Here is a 22,805-nt window from a genome sequence, read left to right on the forward strand (position 1 = left end):
CACATGAATACATGTTTGTTTTAAAAAACACACGTATAAATGTGTTTGTTTTAAAAAAAACACATGAATAAATGTTTGTTTTAAAAAAAACATGAATAAATGTGTTTGTTTTAAAAAAACATGAATAAATGTGTTTGTTTTAAAAAAACACATGAATAAATGTTTGTTTTAAAAAAACACATGAATAAATGTTTGTTTTAAAAAAACACATGAATGTTTGTTTTAAAAAAACACATGAATAAATGTGTTTTTTTAAAAAAATGAATAAATGTGTTTTTAAAAAAACACATGAATAAATGTTTGTTTTAAAAAAAAACACATGAATAAATGTTTGTTTAAAAAAAACACATGAATAAATGTGTTTATTGTTTTAAAAAACACATGAATAAATGTGTTTGTTTTAAAAAAAAACACATGAATAAATGTGTTTATTGTGCCATCCATAAATATTCCTAGTTGCGTATATATTTTTCTGTGAAATGAGCGTTAAAGTCACACGTTTATCGAGATGTGAGGTGGAGGTTGTAGAAACGTGACGTCTGAGAATAGAGAGAAATATATTCTTTCATTCATTCATTTCACACATATTTATCACAATAAAAATAAATCTGATATCTACCAATATCAAATCACACCAAACAAGCAGAGTTGTGTTTTTTTTTTTGCTTTTATTTAATAAGCTGGTTCATAAATTATCGCACATAAAAGATTCTCTTCAGTAGTTACAAAGTGGATAGCAACGTCAGTTAGCGCCTGGAAAAATAAAACAAGTGAGAAGAAGATTGCCGACGACAACGGGGGGAGGAGAAGTTTGTGGAGTTTCGACAAAGGGGGAGTTCGCACAGTTGGAGCAGAGAAGACGAAGCCGACGGGACGTCCCGGTAGTCTAGCAGCAGACAAAACTGTGACATGCGTTTTCGAAAGCGCATGCCAAACTCTTGTTTCTGTTCTCCAGTGTATTGGAAACGAAATTAAACAGAGCGGAGGGAAGGGAATAAATTATAAAACAAACAAATTAAAAAAAAAAAGAAGAAGCACTAGCTACGTTGTTAGGCTCACAGAAACAAACTCAACTAAAAAAGAAACAACAACAAAAACAAACGTGATGAAGTGGCATCTTCTTGGCTCGATTTTCTTTCCCCATTCTCTTCTCTGGAGCGATGGATCGGACGAGAACAGGTTCGACAGTGGTTAAGAGGCAGCGAGGACCCCCCTGCAGGAGCGCCTTTCAATAATTCATTTTGAAATAAATCCCTTCATTCATTTATTCATTTATTCATCTATTTATTTCTGTAGCTCTTCTTTTCTACAACTATCCCCTCCTCTGCGTCTGACGGGTCATATCACGAATGACCGACCAGGTTTTTATTTATTGAGTCTCGTTTAAAAAAAAGTTAGAGGTGGGGGGGATCCCACCTCTTTAAAACTGGTCCGAGGGAGCGACGGATCACTGCTAACGCTAGCTTTCACTCTACGAGGCCGAGGTCCTGTCTCGCTCTTGGTTTTCAGGAATCTAACAGCAACGTCTCTCGGAGCGACGGACGGGACGCCCTACTTGGGGACTTGCTGCTGAATGTGCTGCAGGAATTCTTGGTAGGACGAAGCCGAATCGGACCGGTCCTCCACCAGGTGCTGGAACAAGGTGACTTTAGCCGAGGCGTCGTCTCTGCAGGAGAAAGAAGAAGAAACAAAACAAGTGTTAAAGGGATAGCAGCACCTGGAAATGTGTCTGCAATTTGCACATATTTGTCAAGGAAAGGTTTGCCTAAATAAGTGAGTCTTTAAAATATTTTTAACCCTCTGAGGTCTATAGTATAATTTTTGACTACTTTTGGTTTTACCTTCAAATTTCATCCTAAAAACCGTTTACCTTGCCTTGTTTGGTCTCATTCTTTTCAGCACAACCTCACATGTGTGACTTTACAGTTATTTTTTTCATTTTGACAAACTGCATTAACACATTGGACCTAAAACCACACTAAAAACATAAAATCAGAGTAGGAGAAACTTTGATTTTTCACTGTGAAAACCACAAACATGTCTGACGAACCATTTTTAAAACTTGGAATCTAAATCTCTATAAACGCTTGCTAGCATTTTCCTTTTCGCTGTTTCTTCTTGCACTAAATGCACACCAAACATGACGGCAATATTCAGTAATAAGCATGGCGTCATTTATTTTTAATAAGTCTAGTTTTACTTGGCAACACAATTTAAAAACTGGCATATAGTTTGAAGTTAGCACTTTCTACACAAGCTGAAACGGAGACTCAGTGAGACTGCGTCTTGCTGCCACGTCGTCTTAAACTGGTCGTGTGGTTTGGACACGTCGACTCCAGAGGGGTTCACCTTTAGTTTTGTAATTTGGAAAGAAGGCTGGAAGAGATTGGAAGACTAAAGTCGTAGCGGTAGAGAGTCGGGGTTTTTAATTTGGAAAGAAGGCTGGAAGAGATTGGAAGCCCAGAGATGCCCATAGTGGTGCATCCAACTGGCCGAAGTGGAGCGCTAACCAGAGTGTTAACCAAACGTGAGTGAGTCTAGAGCAGGGGTGTCGTGGTCATTTTAATTCAGGGGCCACATACAGACCAACGTGATCTCAGGGGGGCCGGAACAGTAACACAACAGAATAAATAACCCTATATACACACAATGACAACTACCAATACGACAACCAAGTTTGCCCTTTGTCTTAGCGCAAAGAAGTACATTTAATTTACTATCCTTCTACAAAACATTTTATAAACCACCTGAAAACTCTTTAAGAAGAAGCCATCTACTGTTTATTTCTGGGCCTCAACAGTGCGACCCCTAGTGGACAAATTAGGAACAATCGATTCATTCCGCAGGTCAGATTGGGCACTCTAGCGGGCCGGTTTTGGCCCGCAGGCCTCATGTTTGACACCCCTGGTCTAGAGGAAGTATGGACGATGGAAATGTGTATAGTCTGGAAGACGGCACCACCCGTGAACCGGACAATCCTAGCCTCACCTTGATCAACGGGAGGAAGTGGTGAAGCGTCTTGTATTTTTTTCCTACAGTCTATGTCAACATGGTGTTACCAGCCGGACCCTTCCTTTAAAGGGAAGTGGACTTGTCTGAAACCTAAGTGATTAAGGTGTAGTTGTTGGAAAGTGTTTGACAGCTAACGCTGCTAAAAGTTAGCCCCTTGAAACCGACACTGCTGTCTGTACACAAGAAGTGCAAAGAAGTCCATTCACTGGGGAGAAGCACATCAGGTAAGGACGCAGAAGCATAAATCTAGCTCAACATTTGCTGTCAAGTCAGGCGTTCAAGTCTCTCCGTCAGGTGCCAACAGGAACAGTGAAACAAGTTTTTCCTGCTGTTCAGTCATTACAAGATTCCTTCTTGCTGTGATTTCACCTGGATTTCCCTCCCTCTGCCACTATGACTGCAAAAGTTTATCCAAAGTTAATGAGCTTTTAACCGTCAGTTAGATAATCAAGTAGATGTCTTACACCTGTTCACCCATAAAACACGAAACAACTTTCTTTTTAACAACTGCTCGGAATTTTATATGAAAACCGAACAAGATAAACCTGTTTCTGCCTTCGTGAAGACTCAACCTCTTCTTTCAGCTCCTCTCTGAAGCCACAGCTACAGTACAACAACACATATTTGCCTTTTAAACTATTTAAAGAACAGTTTTAATCTTTTAGGTGAACCTCTGTCAGTCCCGTCGTCGTTTTTGCTTCATTAAGTCGTGACCCTCACCACGCAAACATCCGCTCAGTCCGTTTGCATCGACATCGGCCAACAAACACAGTGGCGTAAACATGTGGTCGGGCAACAATGCAGCGCCGCAGAGGAGGAGGAGAGGGAGGAAACAGAAACAATGCGTTCCCCCGTGGATGCCTTAACCAGCGCCGTCAATCAGTGGCCTCACCGCTCGCTTTGTGTTTACACTGGAAATAGTTTGCCGTCAACCTCAGGCCAATGCCTTTAACATGAAACTGTCCACACCCTGTTTCTGTTCCGCGCTGGCAAGAGATGCAGGGTTTTCAGAAAGATGAGCACATTAACTTTTAAGGCAGACGTAGAAGCAGAAGTTGATGGGGAAGTGGACCACAGGACCGAACAATCAAGCTCTGATTGCAATAGTGTAAGACGGAAAAAGAACGGAAAGCACAAACCAAAAGAAATGTTCTATAGACATGCTAGCGGCTCGGCTTTATTGATTGGTCCCGACGTGAAAAACTACAATTGGCTAGTTTGACTGTATAAATATGGACGGAAGAGGAACTGCTTCTTTTAAAGTGAAGCCAAAGCAAGTAGAGCTCCCCCTGGTGTCTGGCTGCAGTACAGGTCATAAGCTCCACCCACTCCATGTTAGTGGGCGGGACTTACACCAAACTAAAACACTAAAATTCACGTCACATGATTTTTTTTTCCAAGTTGTCCAATGGTTTCTGTCATTTTATGTAGTTAATATAATGTTGATGCATGTTTCGTTTTAGTTATTTGAAGCAGAACGTGGCATAATGGCGACGAATAGTTGCCATGCCAACCGCTCTTGTAAAGCGGTTTCCACGTGGTTCCACTCGCGGACCGTACTGACCAGACTCTGGCTCCAAGATTGCAAGATGGCGCCGCCCGTATCCCCGGGAAAATAGCATCAGTTTGGCCAATGAGAGAAAGTGGAGACGCATTGTCCATATTTATATACAGTCTATGGCAGCAGCAGCAGCAGGAGGAGGATAACTAAATAAATAAATAAATTAGGATTGTCAGGGTTAACGGGATAATAACAACTTTGCGCAAATGTCTTTTGTGACGCACGACTAACTAAACAAACCTCCTTAAGCAGAAACGGACGGAACGGAAAACACATCTTACAGCTGGTTTTGCTTTTGTTCAGGCCCTCTCTGTCGACAAGTTCAGCTTCAAAAAAAACCTGACAGATGTTTCTCTCAACCAGAATAAAATTATTTGCATTTCCCGTCAATGCAAACTGAGATACCAGCTCAGCACACAGCTGATAACAGAGAGCCCCCCCCACCCCCCACCCCTCCTCACTGAAGGCAGACCATGCTGCATGGTTTGCAGTGTAGATGCAGCATATTTTTCAGTACCTTTGCGGTTATTGCGGAGAATATTCTGAACAGTATTTGTCATTGTTTCGGGCTGTTGCAATTATAATAACATGCATTTGGATAAAACAACATGTTTGTCTACTGCCGTGCTTTCAAAACTTGAAAAATATCCCTTTAGGGTACAGAATAGTCAAAAAATGGGCAATTAATTTGTGATTTATTCTAAGTTAACTGAGGACAATCATGATATTAGTGACAATTAAATATTTAAATTGACTGAGAGGTCCAATATAAATATGAAGTGCTCTGTATTAACACTTTTTTAAAATCTTCTTGGGCTCGTAACTGCACTTTAATGTCATTCAAACTCAGGGATGTTGTTGCTCAGACCTCCCTGTTTTCAGCCGCTAGCGATACGGGAAGTGAAACTCATTTTTCCCATTGTGCCAAAAATCTAAAATCAGTCTATATGTCCTGGTCCGACTCTGCTGCACCCAACATCTGGACATCGTGAGGAGACGCACACAGCTTCCCGGAGCGTTTGCTAAAATGTGAATCCAGATGTGCAGCAGTGCTTACTTGACGACGTGTATCGTGGAGCTGAAAGCTCTGTTGTCCTGGAGCCAGTCGAGGAACGCTCGCACCCTCTCGGACAGAGTGGTCTCCAGCTCGGGAATGTGACTCTGGGTTTCGTAGAGAGAGGAGGAGAGAAGGAGGAGTGAACCAAAACATCAACATTATCACTGCAGAGTTCCAGATAAAGCAGATTCACATCCTGGATACACAATGCGGCCTGTGGTCGGGAGTGCGGGTTTGTACGTAGGTGGCTCTGGGATGCAGTGACCTCCAGCTAGACAATTAAAACACAAAAGCATAAACAAGTGCTGACATTTGCTGTTTGTTCTGGGTGTTGCCGTGACGCCCACAGTGTGGTAATGACAGGAGTTTCGAGCAGAAAAGCCACACCAGCAAATCCTTTCTGCTGCAGGAGGTATTTTTTTTTTTCTTCTTTTTTTTTTTTTTTTTGTAATGTGGGAATGTGGAGGTGGTTCATTGTGAAGCAGAACTGAGTCATTTACAGGGAACCGCGTGTACTGCTGCACTGCATCATTGCATCATTCATGCTGCAACTGGGCGGCGGTGTTATTCCAGTCACTACTAATGTTTCCATAACCACAGTTATTCTCTATAATCTCCCGATGTGTTGGGACGGGACATAAAGACATAATTGCAATTTACTTTAATCTCCTTCTGAGGTGAAAGCTGCTTGTGCGTGTTCTCCCTCGCCTTACTCACCATGCTGGGGGGTATTGAGGCGTAGTTGGGGCAGCCCAGAACGTCCCGGATGAACATTTCGTTGCAGGATTTGCCGATCCACAGATAAAACACCTGGATGGACAGAAGAGGAGGTCAACATTACTGCACATCTTTGCCTAAATGTGCAAAAATCAAAGACGGCAGCTGCGTTTAAAGGGACACTGCTTCACGTAACCGCCTCAATCAGAACTGAATGACCAGAAGGACTCAATGAACCTCTGACAATGAAGTATCTGCATGGTTATTGAGTTATTAGATAACATTTTCCTGCTGATCTGCTGGGTTCTCTCTGCTTACTGGAATAAATCCATTCTCTCGGAGCAGGTTAGCTCCACGTGGGGTAAAGAGTTTTAGGAGGAGTTTCCACGAGGGACAGAAATACGAGAGTAGAAAAAACAACCAGCTGTTCAAACAAGTGTTCGGAAAGATGAATGAAGCTGGAAAAACGGGGGGGAAGCAACGTTGTCAATGAAGTTGGGGGAAAGAAAACCACTTTTCCTGTTATGTTTCCAGCAGAACCACTTTCTTCTATTCTGATTGGGGATGTAAACACATTATGTCTCTTATCAGGTCATTTTATTCAGCGTCCACGTGAACAGTTAAGTTGGCAGCTCTGATCAGAATGATTCATCGGGGCGAAGGAACACAGTGCAAGTAAATGCAGCCGCCGCCTTTTGGAAACAAATGAGGCTCTTTATTATCTCAATTTTAGGAGTCATGGTTTTGCTTCAGCAGCATCACAACAAAACATTTGTATTTCCAAATATCTAAAAGCACTTTCCATTTCCGGAAGTTATACTTAAATTAAATTATACGACACTAAACCCAATAAAATCTGGGCTGTAATGACTTTTCTATTGATTATAATGTCACAGTTAATGCTAACATAAATTCTTCACCACATCCTCAAACCATAAATGTCATTTTAAGCCAAAACAACACTTTACTTGTCTTTAATTTACTTTAAATTGTTATGTCAATAAGACAAACTTGATGGCTCTTCGGCTAAAGAAGTGAAAAGCAAAAGAGTTTGTGGTGAAAACCGCTGAAGAACCGCATCCCTGCAGAGAGCGTCATGAATAAATAACGCTGAGAGCTTACGTGGCCGCAGTCCATGAGGAAAGCTCCATCTCTGCTCAGCCGCTCTGCAGACAGGTGGAGGAGAGGAGGTTGCGGAACCACGGTGTCGTTCAGATGGAGCGCCCCCTGCAGGTCACACACACAACCAGAGCAATATGTATAATAGTGTACAGTAACAGCTGTTCAACATGTCACATATGATCCCAAAAACAACAGGGTTAGACGGACTGTAGGTTATATTCACTGCTACTACACTAACTGCAGAATGCCGACTTGAGTATATACGCAGTGTGACGTGTTAAACCGCTCATTAACGCGTCTAATCAGCCGATCACATGGCAGCAACCCGGTGCATTTAGGTGCGTGGACATGGTCAAGACAATCAAGTTCAAAGTGACCTTCAGAACGGGATGTTAAGGTCATTTAAGTGACTTTAAATGTGGTGAACGTGGTGCCAAATGAGTTGGTAGGAGTATTTCAAATGGTGCTGATCTACTAGGATTTAAACCCACAACCACATCTAGGGTTTAAGGTCTGAAGAAGAGAAATGATCCAGTGAGCGTCAGTTAGAGCATCTCTGAACGCACAAGACGTTGAATCTGGAAGAACACCTACAATTTATAAGAGCTAGTCAAGATTAGATAAAAGAAGATTGGAAAAAAGTCGGCTGGTCTGATTTCTGCAGCGACATGAAGACGGTAGGGTCAAAATTTGGATCCATCCTGCCCCGTATCAATGGTTCATGCTGGTCGCAGTGTTGCAATTGTGCATATTCTCATTAGGGATGTCCTGATCCAAGTTTTTTTGCCACGCCGATCTGACACTTTTCAATTATGAATAAACAAAATTCCCTCCCATGGAGATTCATGAATTCACTGTGTGACAGCATTAAGTGCAGTGCGTTAAGTTAATGCTATAATTGCGCATCAACCCAAAACTCCCTGTGGCTGACGTGTAAACGTCTAGACTCTAGAGGGTAGCTCCCTGATCAACTCCCTAACCCTCTCAGTGATATTTCTTTCCTTGACATTGTCTCCAGGAAACTTTTCTCTTCGTTCAGTGTTTGTTGTTTTTATTGTTTCTGTGCAGCCTTTAACCTGAGTGGACTGAGTGGACTTGAATCAAATTGGTAGTCCTGAATGATGCTCCCCTACTACCACCTCACCAAACATCCACTTGGCACGATTTCTGTCTGACTGTCTTCATTCTCCAGAGTAAAGTACTTCCACACAGCAGACATGTTTAGTCACATGGATTTTTGATTTTTGGCAGCTTTGATGCGAGCCAACTGCCATTAAAACAGAAGAAGTGTCGATGCTACAGGGATGTGGTTTTGGTTTATGGCCTGGATCAGAACACCCCTACTTCTCATAATGGATGTGCAGCCAATCAAGCCGCATCAACTATGTGATGCCATCATGTAAATATGGATCAAACTCTCTGAGGAACATTTGCAACACCTCGTTAAATCTATGTCAAAAAGATTTAAGGCAGTTCTGAAGACACATGGTCCAACCAAATACTAGCAAGGTGTACCTAATAAAATGGCAGTGTATATAATATTGAATTATTTAATACATGAAGCTGATTTGATTTGGTTTGATGAGGTATATGATATGAGAAAGATGAGATGAGAGATGAGATGACATGAGAGATGAGATATGAGAGGTGATATACATGATATGAGAGATAAGATTATATGATATGAGAGATGACGAACGATTAGATGAGATATGAGAGATAAGAGAGATATAAGAGATGAGATATGATATGATATAAGAGATGAGATATGAGAGGTGATATACATGATATGAGAGATAAGATTATATGATATGAGAGATGACATGAGCGATTAGATGAGATATGAGAGATAAGAGAGATATAAGAGATGAGATATGATGTGAGAGATGAGATATATGAGATGAGATGAGCGATGAGACAACATATGAGATAAGATGAGATATGAGAGGTGAGATATATGATATGAGAGATGAGACAAGATATATGATATGAGATGAGATATGAGAGATAAGAGAGACATAAGAGATGAGATATGATGTGAGAGATGAGATATATGAGATGAGAGGAGATGAGATATGAGATAACATGACATAAGATGAGATATGAGAGGTGAGATATATATGAGAGATGAGATAAGATATATGATATGAGAGATGAGAGATGACATGAGTGATTAGATGAGATATGAGAGATAAGAGAGATATAAGAGATGAGGCGTGATATTAGAGACGAGATAACATATGAGATAAGATGAGATATAAGAGATGGGAGATGAGATATGAGAGGTGAGATATATGAGATGAGATGAGATGAGAGATGAGATAACATATGAGATAAGATGAGATATGAGAGGTGAGATATATAAGATATGAGAGATGAGATAAGATATATGATATGAGAGATGACGAGTGATTAGATGAGATATGAGAGATAAGACAGATATAAGAGATGAGGTATGATGAGACGAGACAACGTATGAGATGAGATATAAGAGATGAGAGATGAGATATGAGAGGTGAGATATATACGATATGATAGATGAGATAAGATATATGATATGAGAGATAAGAGAGATATATGATATGAGAGATGAGATAACATGAGATACAAGAGATGAGATATGAGGTGAGATAATATATATGAGAGATGAGATATATGAGATGAGTTGGATGAGATGAGATGTATGAGATGAGATGAGATGAGAGATATAAGAGATGATATGAGATATGAGAGATACGATACAATAAGAATAATAAATGTTGTTGCACATGGCGTTGAGGTTTGTGTTGTTAACGTTCGTCCAGTTTTAACCAAAGCCTGAAGCGGTCCGGTGTTGTCTGCGTCGTACCTGGTCAGAGATGTTGTCCAGTCTGTACAGGTCAGGGTGAACCATTCGCATCAGCTGCTGCAGCGGCTGCGCCTTAAACTCACACATGGCGAAGACTCGTTCATCCAGCCGCGTGCTGGTGCCTGTCCGCAGAGCTTTCTAAAAAAACAAACAAACAAACAAACAAAAAAAATTCAAATCTTTTATTTAATATAAAAAATATCTAAGAATAAAGAGCACACATGTTTATTTTTCCACCCTTCTGCTGCTGCACAGTCACAAAAATCAATACAGCTGCTTTAAGGTCACAACATTTAATAATAGAGAATAATGAGGCTCACAAGTTATTTTTCTTGTTTCCAAGTTTGCCGCATTTACACTAATGAATGGTTTAGGGTGTAAACTGTTAACACCAACAGCTGCAGACGTATTCCTCCCAGAAAAGGGTGTGTTTAATGCCTTAATGTGGACACACCCTGGATGCATGAATACACACCTTCTGGGCGGATGAATACAGTCACTGACTGGGTCTGTATGACGGTGAACTTAGCCTTTACTAGTGCATAAAGAACACATTTTGTAGTTCAGGTAGAGGTTGTTTTCAGGGTGTGTATTCTAAAACATGTACTGTAGTGAGTACTGAGCTGCCGAGGTTAAATCAAGTCAACATTGTCGTCTGTCTTTAGATCATTAAAGTGGAAAAGAAAACCCCTAAAGAAGGTGTCAAACAAAAAAAAAGGTGGATTACTGTGTTTATTCACAACTTTTCCAGCTATTAAACAAATGTGCATATGTTTTATTTTTCTTTGGGCTGACATATGTGCTCGTGTGTCATTAATGCCAGTTGAGCAGCCACACCTGTTTGAGTAGAGCGAGGATGTAGATGGCGAAGAGGCGCATGGAGGCAGGAACGACGAGGCCAGAGTGCTGCAGGTTCGACACGTTGCTCTTGTAGGCGCTAATGAAGTCCACCACGGCGTTCACCAGGGCGTCCCGGGCGTCCGACAGGCTGGATGATATCGACCGGTCGATGGCTGGAAGACAGGGCAGAAAAAGAGTCTGATTTGCTTATTTCCTTTTCTCCCAGTGTTTTTAATTAATACTGCACAGGAATCAAAGTAGGATCAATCTAAAACTGGAAAACAGTAGAGAATGTGTAATGACATTAGAGTGACATTTAAAATGCATTTATTAGGGATGTTTGCTAAAGTTTGGTTGGTATTATTGTTAATTAGCGACCACTGGTATGAGCTGCAAGCAGTTTCTTGCTTTAAACGGTAAGAGAGTAATGGAGCCAGATGATTTTTACTAATGAGAAGAGAGATCATTTTTGCAAAACTCAGGTTATATATCCAGTGACAAGTAGTAAGCCCGGCAAGTTCTGCAACTGCAGGAAAGGAAGCAACTCTACGTACCAGCTGGTGGCAGTAGTCTGCATTCAAAAACAGGAAGAGCTCCTATTAGCTTGGAGGCTAGGAAGCTAGGAGGAGCTGCAAACTTGTCGTACAGATCAGTTTGTTTACAGTTTATGCCGTTGTGGAAATATTCGACTGTGATGTCCAACTGATGCCCAACAAAAACCAGACGCTGACTAACGTCCCGATACCAGAAAATGGCAGCTCTTGGTGTATCACGGCCTTTAGACTCCAGTTAGTCTGATTATTTTGACGCCAATTAGCCTGACATTAGCCACACTCAGCTCCTATCAGAATACAAGTCTGGTCTTTAACAATCAGCTCCCAACAAAGCCATTCCAGAACTAATACTAATTCCTTAAAATATCCCTGAATCAGCCTTGATACCAATCCTTAGCATCCACTTGGGACATCTCTAATATTTACTGCGTGTTTCCCATTTTTACGTAAACCACGGTGAAGCTAAAGGCTCAAGTTTATTCCTGAGACTCACCCATGTTGGCTAACAGACACGTGATAGCTTGGACGTCGGCTCCGGCGTACACATCGCTCAGCTGGTTGACCACAGGCAGACAGAGTGTGTGGACTCTGATACGCCTCTTTCCTACAAGGATAGATCAGTAACAATAATCTTTTAACACGTGTTGGGATAAATGGCAGATTAGTCCTCAGAAATCAACATGACACTAGTTATCGTATGATCTTTTCTTGTCTGTACCTTTACAAGACGTGTAGAGCAGAGCAGCCTGGAAGCAGGCCAGAGACGAGTCGGCCAGAGAGTCTTCGATCGACATCTGGACAGCGAAGGCAGAGTCTGGGTTCACATTGGCCAGGGACAACAGGTCGGTGGAGCGCACGAAGAAGTTACCATGGAACGTATGGATGGACAAACCTAGAAGGCGAAATTTCACATTTGAGAAATACAGGCACAAGTCGGATAAATATGTGGAGTGGGTTCTATTTTTTTGGTATTTCAAGTTTGCTTTTAAAACCCTTCTTTCATTTTGTAGTCTCAAATGAAAAAGATGTTAGATGTTTCTTTCTACTAACGTGATTCAAAAAATAAAAGTGTTCGTATTTTCCTTCAGTGAAACAGGAAGCAGTCTACATCCGGAGTGTACAGCGCTCTTACGGACATGGATCATTACGACAGCCAGGGAATTTTTCCGACGTTTCTTACGGAGAACCTGGTGATTCTCCAGATTCAGAAGATAAATTTAGAAGACATACCTGAACTTACATCTGGATATTGTTCCAAAGTCAGGTCTGTGCTTTGTTTCATAGAGAGCTACAAAATCACTGACTGCTGTAAACAGCTTCTTCTTCTTCAGTGTCGTCTTCTAACTTTTATAAGAATCAAATAACGACTGTTTTTCTTCTTATGTTAAAGAACAAAGAGCCAATCCTTGTTAATTGATAATCAAATAAACTATAATTTAACTATTATAGAGTCTAAAAAACAAACATGAAGTACCAAAAAGTACACGGACCGTAGTGAGGGGGAGTATAAGTGATGTCCAGTTACCTTTAGTGCATCGAATTCTCATGACCGCCTCAAAGCCGATCTTTCTGGTGAGGTAGCGCTCCAGATCTTTCTGGAACTTCTCCAACTGGGCCGTGTTGTGGATGTAATGAAACGACGGGTAGTAAAAGACGCTGCCCGCCGAATACTTGGACATACACGCTGAAGGACAGGAAGAAGAGCAAATTTAACATATCGTGTATAGTCTGTCAACTCTGGGCAGGAAAGCTCGACCACATCAAACAGTCATGCTCCGTTGGATCGAAAGCAAATCAATTATGCTGCAGAAGTATCTGAAAAGTTTATGTTCCAAAGTCTCCAAAGTTGATCCAGTTTATAGGCGGTTTAGGCTTCTGCGTCAATTTGACGCCGTAAGCGCAGACCCTAGCAGAGATTAAACCTCTGTGGGACATAGATGCCGTAACCTACATACGTGTGAGCCATTTATACTTGTGCACTTGTCAGTCTGGCTCGCTCTGTAAAAACACCACCCAAACATTAGTCGATGCCGTGTCTTTTTTGCCAGTCGGGTTAATTTTCGTTTCTACTTCCTGCTTCACCTTCAACAATGGCGACTGAAACTTTCGCCGAAATTCCGCCGAAATTTCTCCGAAGACGAGTCGTACAAACGTTTGTATGTCCAAACCTCCTCAATTAACCTTTCCTCCAAGTGTTCCGTCTTTATTGATCCAAAACAAAGATCATCAATAAAGACGGAACACATCGAGGAAAGGTTAACTGAGGAGGTTCGGAGATACAAACGTTTGTACGACTCGTCTTCGGAGAAATTTCGGCAAAAGTCGCTATCGAGGAAAGTGAAGCAGGAAGTAGAAACAAAAATGAAGCCGACTGGCAAAAAAGACACAGCGGCGACTAATGCTTGGGTGGCGAGCCGGACTGATGAGCGTGCAACTATAAATGGCTTGCACCAGCGTAGGCTACGTACGTAGGGTAAGTACCTTGAGTGGTGTAGGGTACGTATGTAGGTTACGGCGTCTAGTCCTAGTGGAAAGTGTCTGACAGCTAACACTGCTAAAAGTTAGCCCCTTAAAACCAACACTGCTGTCTGTAAACAGGTTAACGTCTATGTGCAAAAAAAAAAGTGGCGACATCATTTAATGTACAGGAGGAAGAAGAGCCGGTGACTGTGCCACATGTTACTCGTGCAGAACAACGAAGTCAAATCCATTTTATCTCCAAATAATAGAATTGCTAATTTGGTTTCTGTGTCAAAAACTATCGTCCATTAAATGGTTTAACAAACATAAGGAGGAAGGCAACTTAAATTGTTAACCAGTATCAACATAATGTGATCATATTATTTTCTAGAGGCAAACAGATAAAATAAGTCCTGAATATAAAATAAGTTTGGATCCAAACTCCTACAACAACCATCAGGAATCATAACCTGAAGCATCAGCCCTGAGTCATCAGTTTGGTCATGAACACAGCGTCAAAAGTGTTCTAATGACAGGTAGAAGAGATGTTCAGTATTGCTGCTTTTATACCTAGTGAGGCGAGGTCCGTGTACTGAGAGCTGAGCAGGAAGAGATCCACTCCAATCTGTTGTCCTGAGCAGTCCAGTGCAAGCTTCTTGTAGAAGTCCGTGGCCGGGCCGAGGTGCTGTACTCCCTGGAAATATAGAAGAGGTTGTTACCAAAAGATCCACAACATCGAGGATATGTTTGGATGACAGGTTAAAATATAAAATCACTTCCATGTTTTTAGAAATATCCGGAAAGCGCATAAGCCAAAAGAAAAAAAAAAAAGTCACTTTCCCTGAACTTCTTGAACTTTCTTGGCATAAAAATAAAATGATGATCAATAAATCTCATTCTTGGGACGACAAAAAACACCCGATCTCAGCTCAGCCTCATGGTTTCCACCTGGTGATAAAACTGAGCTGTGGCAGGAACATAAATATAAACAGAGAGCTGGAAATATAAGTGAACACAGTTGTTCCTCTCTGGGCTGTATTTCATCTGTCGCACGGTTTGGGTTTTGGCTTTGGCTCGGCAATAAATCGAGGGAAAGGTCACGCAGTTTACATTAGTCATTCATACATTCACTTGCCACTTCATTAGGTACGTCGTTTAAAATAACTCCAAGACAGTGGGTTAGGCTAAACTGATAACTGGTTGAGTTACCACCTTTCTGATGCCGTTTCAACATAATTTGAACATTAAAACCTTCATGAAGCTACGATGTAGTGGAGGGCTGTTATATTAGAATTCATTTGTTTTCACTACTGTATCTAATGAAGTGGCAAGTCAAAGAGCTATCACAAACCTTCGTGCTGGAGCGTTGATTGGGATCTTCTCTCGACTGCAGCTTCCCAGCACCGAGTGTCGGCAGCTGAGTCTGGAAAACCGAGACGCGGCCGCCGGTGGGCGACATGAGCTTGAAGGCGGCCTGTAAGGCAGGACCGAGGGCGCTGTGGGTCTCCCTGGTCTGGCTGAACATGGCTGGTAGAGACGTCAACAGGTCCTTCACCAGCTGGAGGGAGAAACGGAAAACATCACTGAAAATTATTGTTCTTAGACTTGCTGCAAATATACATTTATTAAACAGTTCTTGCCGACTTTTAGCTACTTAATTGTGCACAAATCTACTGGAGACAACAGGTAGAGAGACGGAGGACACAAAGAAGAAGACTCTACCTCTTTGCTGTCCTTCAGGTTCACCATCAGACTGTCGTGAGACGGAATAAAGACGTCTGCAAAAAAAAGAAAAGAAAACGTCATTAAAACCCAAACAATTTAAACTAAAATTCCAGCGGATGCTTTCTCCTCCTGACCTCGTACCTTTATCCCAAAATAGATAAATCCAGACACAACTACATCTGCATCTATTTTTAGGATTAAAAGTACGACAGATTTAAGGCTACAGCCACCGAGCCATGACAATGTGAACCTGTGGATAAAGAGTTAAACGTATTTCTGTCAGGAGACGGTAGAAACAAAATTTAGCGATAAGACAGAGAAACATGACTCCAAATGCATGTATAGACTCACCTGCCAGTTCATTAGGTACAATAATTAAAACAAATGCATCCTAGTGTAACAGTCTTGTACTAAATCCTCCTTCATGACTGTTATTATGTTCAGTTCATGATGAAACAGGCACGTGAGACCCTGGCATTTTCATTTATTTTTGCATCAGTCGATCTTTAAATTATTGGAATTATTGGACTCTTGTAGCAAATCTATCTGTTGCGTCCTCCTCGTTTGCTGTTTCACAGACGTACCGTCGATGTCCGACACCACCAGCATCTGCGGCTGGGACAGTCCCTCCTGGAGGTTGTAAAAGTGGATGGTGCTGTCAAAGGTGAGGAAGCCCACCCTGGTACGCGTATCTCCAGGCAACCTGAAGCACACAAACCCCTCACTCTGTCAGAACTGATTTACACACACACACACACAAAAAAATACTCATGCTCCATTTATATTCTCAGATCATCAGCACTCACTTGTCCAGGTTGTCGAGAAGTGATTCACAGAAGTACTTCAGGTAACCCGCTTCCACGGCGTTGTGAGACACGTCCAGCACAAACAGATAAACCGCCGGCTGAGGAGGTCGCAACTGAAAACACAAGAGGAAAGAGACGTGATTAAACCTTTAAAATATAATATATTTTTTTACATTAAATCACACGTGAGCGCTCTTCCTTTTGTCTGTTCAGATAATATGATGTTGCAGCTGTAACACAAGACTGCCATCTAGTGGACACACCATGTAGTCTGAGGAGGCGATGAACTCCACGGTGGAGTTCTGGACCTCTGGCCTCTTGTGTGGCTCCCCGTAGGATCTCGTGACCGGATTGTACATGAACTCATCAGGTACTGAGCAAGACAAAAAAACAAAAACAAAAAAAAGATGTGACATCTGCAAAACTACATGCAAAATAATAAACAATATCTGATTGGGCTTTTACCATCGTTGACTCGGTAGCAGAGGTTACACTTCCACCTGCGCTGATCCAGGAACGTGACGAAGGGGTTGATGTAAGTGCGACAGGAGCGACAGCGCACTATCGTGTTCGACGTGATCACTGGTAACTGCTGCAGAGGGGTGAAGTGGGGGGGGGGGAAAATGGTTAAAGATCTTCGAAGAAAAAATATATAAGATTCATCTTGTGAGGGTTCTTTTCAAGCCTCCCACCCAGTGACCTTTTTAAAAACATTCCTCTGTTCGCGCCGACAGCAGACAACTGAAGAGAGCTTTGTTTTTTCACTGAGGAATGTAGTCACAAGAAACTTTGACTCATTCTTGTTTTTCCGTTTGAAGGTTTTTGTTCTGAGGAACTCACTTTAAAACAGTGTTAAATGCATTTTAGTTCGGGGGCCACATCCAGCCCAATTCGATCTCAAGCGGGCCGGACCTTTGTTTAAGTGCAAAGAAGAACAAGTAAATTAGGAGAATGTTTACATTTAATAAATGATTTCTAAAGAAAAACAAGTGCAATTTGGGCACATTGCTGTCTGCTGTTCAGTCCTGGGTGTCAGTGTTGTGTTCTGTCCACTTCTCTTACTTAAACAGTGGACAAATTTTGGGATAGCCGCTATCATTTTCACTTTGCGACCCTCCGGTGGGCCACTTTTGGTCCACGGGACGTATGTTTGACACCTGTGCTTTAAAGCTTTCTACTTTTCCCCTTAGAATGGAGGATATTTACTCTTCAGCACACCATTTTTCTTTCAATTTACCAACAAATACAGCTGAAATTAGTATTTGATAAATGATTAGTCGATAAGAATGTTTTCGGATTTATTTAATTTCTTGCACAGGTAATGATGGACGATACGACAGCTAACTTAATGTGAATCGCAACCTTCGTGGAAGAGGATGGGACATGAGTCAAACTAAAAAAAAAAAAACCCGAGGACTTGCAAATGTGGTTTCTGTCCTATTATATCTGCAACTGACATGCAAAATCTACTAACACTGGAAGAAAGTGCAAAAGGTTGCACGTTAACACACCAGAGGCTACGAGCTAACGACCAGCTGCATGAGAGGAGATAACTCTTCATACCAGCAGGTGGCAGTAATCTTTGTTCATCATTCAAAAACAACCAAGCAGGAGTCTGACCTCTCTGGACGAGGGTCATGTTAAAGAGCAGCAATTCATCATTTTCAAGTGTTAAGAAGACGGTCTAGCTTGTATGTTTGTGATTAAAATTTACTGTTCAACACGTTCGAGTCAAGTGTTGGAAGGAGATTGTGTTCTGACAAATAATAAAACAGATGTTTTAGCGCTGACACAAGAAAACTGTTCAGTGATCGATAAAGAACTGGATCAATAAGCAGAACTGAAACTAATAATTAATCAAATATCACAAATCATCATCCCTACCGACGACTGGCAGCCGTTTCCTGCCACAGACCAGACTAATGTGAGACAGAGGAAACAGAAACCATGCGTGTGTGGCAAGTAGTATTAAAAAATATGTTTTCGTAGGATATTTATAACTGCCTTTTATATCTTTATTTGAACCACCAGCGTAGCCGAAGATGACTGGCTTAACTGCGGAGGAGTTGTGTGGTGTGAAACTGTATTCATTCCCGTCTGCTGACAACTGTTGAACAGTCGTAACGCTTCCAACGTTGTCCATCTGCTTCTCTAGATCAATACGAAGCGTTAAGAGTGATTCAGTATCTAATATACTCAAACCATGCTTTTCTCCAACCTGCTCAACTGTTAGGACAAACACTTTCTGTCAAACGACATTCCTGCACTGCTTTTCACTTTGCATGTAAGACCTCTTTAAATATCTGCACCTTTTTCCGTCACTGTGTACGAGAGACTTGCATACAGTAAGTGAACGGAGCACATTTACTCTTCAGCACACCTTTTTCCTTTCAATTTACCAACAAACACGGTTTAATTATGATGCTTTTCCAACTATTAAAAACTACTTATGTCGTGTATGACACATAAAATAAGAGCATTTGTATCGGTACGTCTTTAAATTACCGTAATGATGCGCTTATTGGATTGAGTGACCAACAGCCTGTGCAGATCATCAGTTCATGTACAGGAATACTAAACAAAAGGCTGTTGAGATGTGGCATCCTATGGACACATGCATGTAAGTTTAAATAAAGAGATGCTTTCCAGAGCACAGCGTTGTTTGAAACGTGCAAAAATATTTCCGATTCGTACTTCTGGTTCAGGTTTTAACTGGCTAAAAGTAGAATTAAAATAATAATCACCACCTTTGTTGTGAAAACAAATGATTCTGCATCGCTTTTGAGGAATTACTGTCATCAAGACGCGTAAAGTGGTCTCAGAATATTTTGGATTTGACAGAATAAACCACAGCAAATCTAATGTACCGCCTGAAAAAATACTTTTTTCCCCTCACACCAAAGTGTCTGCGTGTTTGATTATGTTGAGCTTTTGCAAGTTGTTTCACCTGTAGATCTCTGAAGGGGTGGAGTAGGAGGCCTAGAGGGAGTCTGGCTTTGTTGAGTAGAGCCTGGGTCTGGGGAATGCTGCTCAGCGTGCACCTGAAAGTCCTGGTTAGCAGAAGAAAACAAGAAACAAGAGAAAATTAGAAAACACATCCAGAGATTAGACGATGAAAGACAGAATGTGCTCAGTTTTTAACCATTATTTGGTAATAAACAGTGAAACAACATGTTTATTTCTGACACTGAGACAAAAAGTTTCCCTCAACTTACTGTGGACTACAGTTGACCTTCTTGAGGTCGGGGCTGAGGTTGGGTTCGGGGGCCTCCAAGGGCCTGTGGGGCAGCAGGTTCCTCTCCTGCAGCAGGTTAACCGGCCTCAGGCACTCCACCTCCAGCTCTGGCACCCCGCTCAGCCCGCCCAGGGCTGCAGACAGCTGGGACAGGTTGGGGAACGGCTGCAGAGGAAGGCAGGAAGAGACACAAAGAAATGTTTACTCCCGTCGACCTGAGTATCTGCAGGAGGAAGCGTCTCAATTTACCGCCAACGTGAATCAGTTTCCTGCAGTTTAGAGTTTCCAGAGAAGTTTATCCAAGAAAGATTTAAAGCAAAGGCGGAAATAAGTAAAGACACACCAACAAACTTCATGTGTAATATACTAGGTCTACAAAACATGGGAAAATAGAGGAACATGCTTGTGTATCATACTTGTCCTGCACAGGTTAACATATTTTATCATTAGCAAGGATTAAAACACTGAATCCAGCCTCACCTGGGAGTACTGCTGGTAGCCTGACTGGCTGTACAGGTCGTGGGAGGGGGAGGCGTCAGCGTGGGAGGCCGGCCCCTGCCGATAGGCTGGCTGCATGCCGGGGTAACCATAGCTACCGTAGGGCTGAGCCTGGTTGGTCATGTCGTTGGAAGGTGGCATTGAATCTGGACAAGAGACGGTCATTAAAGTAATGTAAAGTAATATCAGAGGAACAGCTTTCAGGGATTTAACATGATTAAAAAAAAAAAAAAAAAGGATGAGAGTGGAGCTGTACGTTTTGGGAAAATCTCTGAATCTGAGGAAAATGTGTGCAAGTGTCCCAGATTTTAACCTTATTCAAAAAGTGGATCCCGTCATGAAAATACTCTTCTATGCACATATTTTTAAGCGTGTTATTATTTTTTTTTACTTAATGACGACTCCCCTCTAGACTTGTCCCTGCAACAGAGACATATTATTTGGGCTGGTGGGGCATAGTGGGTTCAGACTACATAATATTTCTTGCCGTGGATTGTTCTCTCCAAGCTGTGTGCGACTTTTAAGTGAATGAGTGAACGTAACAAGGAATGTTGTTAATAGGTCATGAAACAAGGACGTAGACCAAGAAATGGCGTCTGAAGTGATGTGTAGTTTACTCGCTCTTCTTTAGCTCAAAGCATTTTATGTGGACGTCACAAGATTTGAATTGGGCTATTGTGTCTCAACTGCAGATTTTGTCCATTTCAAAACCTGCCCGACCCATCGAATTGTTTGTGCGGGCTTCACATAGTCGGACACATCATGTGAACACCAACGGGTGGATTTAAGGCTCATTTCGGGTACATTTAACATACTTAAACCTACCTTAGGTTAACCTACGTATGTAGCCTACGCTGGTGCGAGCCATTTATACTCGAGGCCGTGCCTTTTTTTTTTTGCCAGTCGGGTTCATTTTTGTTTCTACTTCCTGCTTCACTTTCAACAATTTCGCCGAAGAAGAGTCGCACAAATGTTTGTATCTCTGAACCTGCTCAGTTAACCTATCCTCCATGTGTTCCATCTTTATTGATCCAAAACAATCAACAGAAGAAGCAGCTGGAAATACTAAAGCAGAAACACGCTACTACCAAGCGGACCAATCACAGCTCTTAAAGTCTGCGTCGTCGCAACGCGTAGTCACATTTCTGGGGAGGTGCTGCAGGTGCACGTATATATACACACAGTAGAAATATACAGGTCGTTTATATACATAGTATATACAGTCAATGGGAGCACGTCAGCTACAACTTTAGGATCTGCGCCTAAACCGTCTATTAGTTTACAAGTCGCCGTCGGAGAAGTGAGATGTTTACATTCCGCTTTTGAAAGTGAAATAACTTTAAAGGACAAATACTTAACGGAGATTTAGCATTTGTCATCACATAATTCTTTGCTCTGATTGGCTGTAGGACTATCTGATTGTTAGACTGTAATTCTTAATTGCTAGAGGTTGATAGTTTATAGTCCTATAGCGCAGATTTAGTTCTTTATATGTCCTTGAGTTATTAATTAATATATAAATTTTGTTAGGTAAATGTTGTTTCCACTTTTAATCTGATCGCGCAGTGTTACTAAACAAAACGGGAGCGTCACGAGAACGGCAGGTGTACCGGGATAGCTGCCTCCCTCGAGGGAATCATAGCTGTTGGGCACCGGAGACGCACTTCCAGTCGTGGAAGAGGACGTGTCACCACCTGAGAGAGAGAGAGCGACAAATATTTAGGATTAACAGATGAAATGTAAAAAAAAACTACAAGAGATGGCTGAAGGAATGAAGCTACAAAACAAAAAAGACAAAAAGAGATGTTTGGATGATAAAATGGGAAAAATGAAAAACTGGAAACCCAGAGAGGACGCCGAGAGACGAAGCTGATAAAAAGGAAGGAAGGTCGAAACAGAAATGAAAGAAACACAAGACAAAACGTTTTTTGTTCGGCAATGAATCGTGCTGTGCTCGGACTCCCTCAGGCTTCAAAGACAGAGAGCAAGAGGACGGAAGCAGAGTGAATGATGGAAAGAAGACATGATGAGGATGCACTCAAGTCTCCGACAAGTGAGTGGACACAGAGCGTAATGCTTTCTGTGGAGCACTGGCCTGTGAGGAAAGGAAATATGGAGGGAGATAATGTGATGGACACAGAGCGACAGTCGTAAAACTTAGTGATTGATGAACAGTTGAGTATAATAAAAATAGTCAAGAGTACTTTTGGTACTGCTGTTGGACAAAGGTCGACTTCAAACAGATTTTTATTGTTTAGATCACAGTACTTCCCGACCAAATGTCTCCCATTAAGTGGTTTGAAATGAATTAAAAGTACTAAAACACCCCTGGAGCAACTACAACAGTGGTGCATTTGTTAAATTCCAAAC

The 22,805-nt window shown here is 41.7% G+C and overlaps 1 protein-coding gene across 2 annotated transcripts in view; it reads right to left on the reverse strand.

The window, feature by feature from the left end:
- Window positions 1–655: 655 nt before the first annotated feature.
- The window catches only part of sec24b (SEC24 homolog B, COPII coat complex component), a 30,222-nt gene continuing 8,072 nt past the window's right edge, over window positions 656–22,805 (reverse strand). For both annotated transcript variants that reach the window (XM_084550594.1, XM_084550593.1), the window contains 20 exons: window positions 22,046–22,129; window positions 20,418–20,581; window positions 19,918–20,102; window positions 19,650–19,752; window positions 17,168–17,294; window positions 16,966–17,075; window positions 16,703–16,815; window positions 16,481–16,599; window positions 15,894–15,949; window positions 15,523–15,729; window positions 14,742–14,865; window positions 13,237–13,395; window positions 12,430–12,603; window positions 12,205–12,315; window positions 11,155–11,330; window positions 10,318–10,455; window positions 7,470–7,574; window positions 6,348–6,440; window positions 5,631–5,734; window positions 656–1,666 (listed from right to left, as the gene is read on the reverse strand). In XM_084550594.1, coding sequence (XP_084406720.1) covers window positions 1,552–1,666; window positions 5,631–5,734; window positions 6,348–6,440; window positions 7,470–7,574; window positions 10,318–10,455; window positions 11,155–11,330; window positions 12,205–12,315; window positions 12,430–12,603; window positions 13,237–13,395; window positions 14,742–14,865; window positions 15,523–15,729; window positions 15,894–15,949; window positions 16,481–16,599; window positions 16,703–16,815; window positions 16,966–17,075; window positions 17,168–17,294; window positions 19,650–19,752; window positions 19,918–20,102; window positions 20,418–20,581; window positions 22,046–22,129 — 2,567 coding nt within the window. In that variant the 3' untranslated portion in view covers window positions 656–1,551. The remainder of the gene's footprint in view (window positions 1,667–5,630; window positions 5,735–6,347; window positions 6,441–7,469; window positions 7,575–10,317; window positions 10,456–11,154; window positions 11,331–12,204; window positions 12,316–12,429; window positions 12,604–13,236; window positions 13,396–14,741; window positions 14,866–15,522; window positions 15,730–15,893; window positions 15,950–16,480; window positions 16,600–16,702; window positions 16,816–16,965; window positions 17,076–17,167; window positions 17,295–19,649; window positions 19,753–19,917; window positions 20,103–20,417; window positions 20,582–22,045; window positions 22,130–22,805) is intronic.

The sequence above is a fragment of the Chelon labrosus genome (genome assembly GCF_963514085.1).
Source record: "Chelon labrosus genome assembly, chromosome: 8".
NCBI lineage: Eukaryota > Metazoa > Chordata > Actinopteri > Mugiliformes > Mugilidae > Chelon > Chelon labrosus.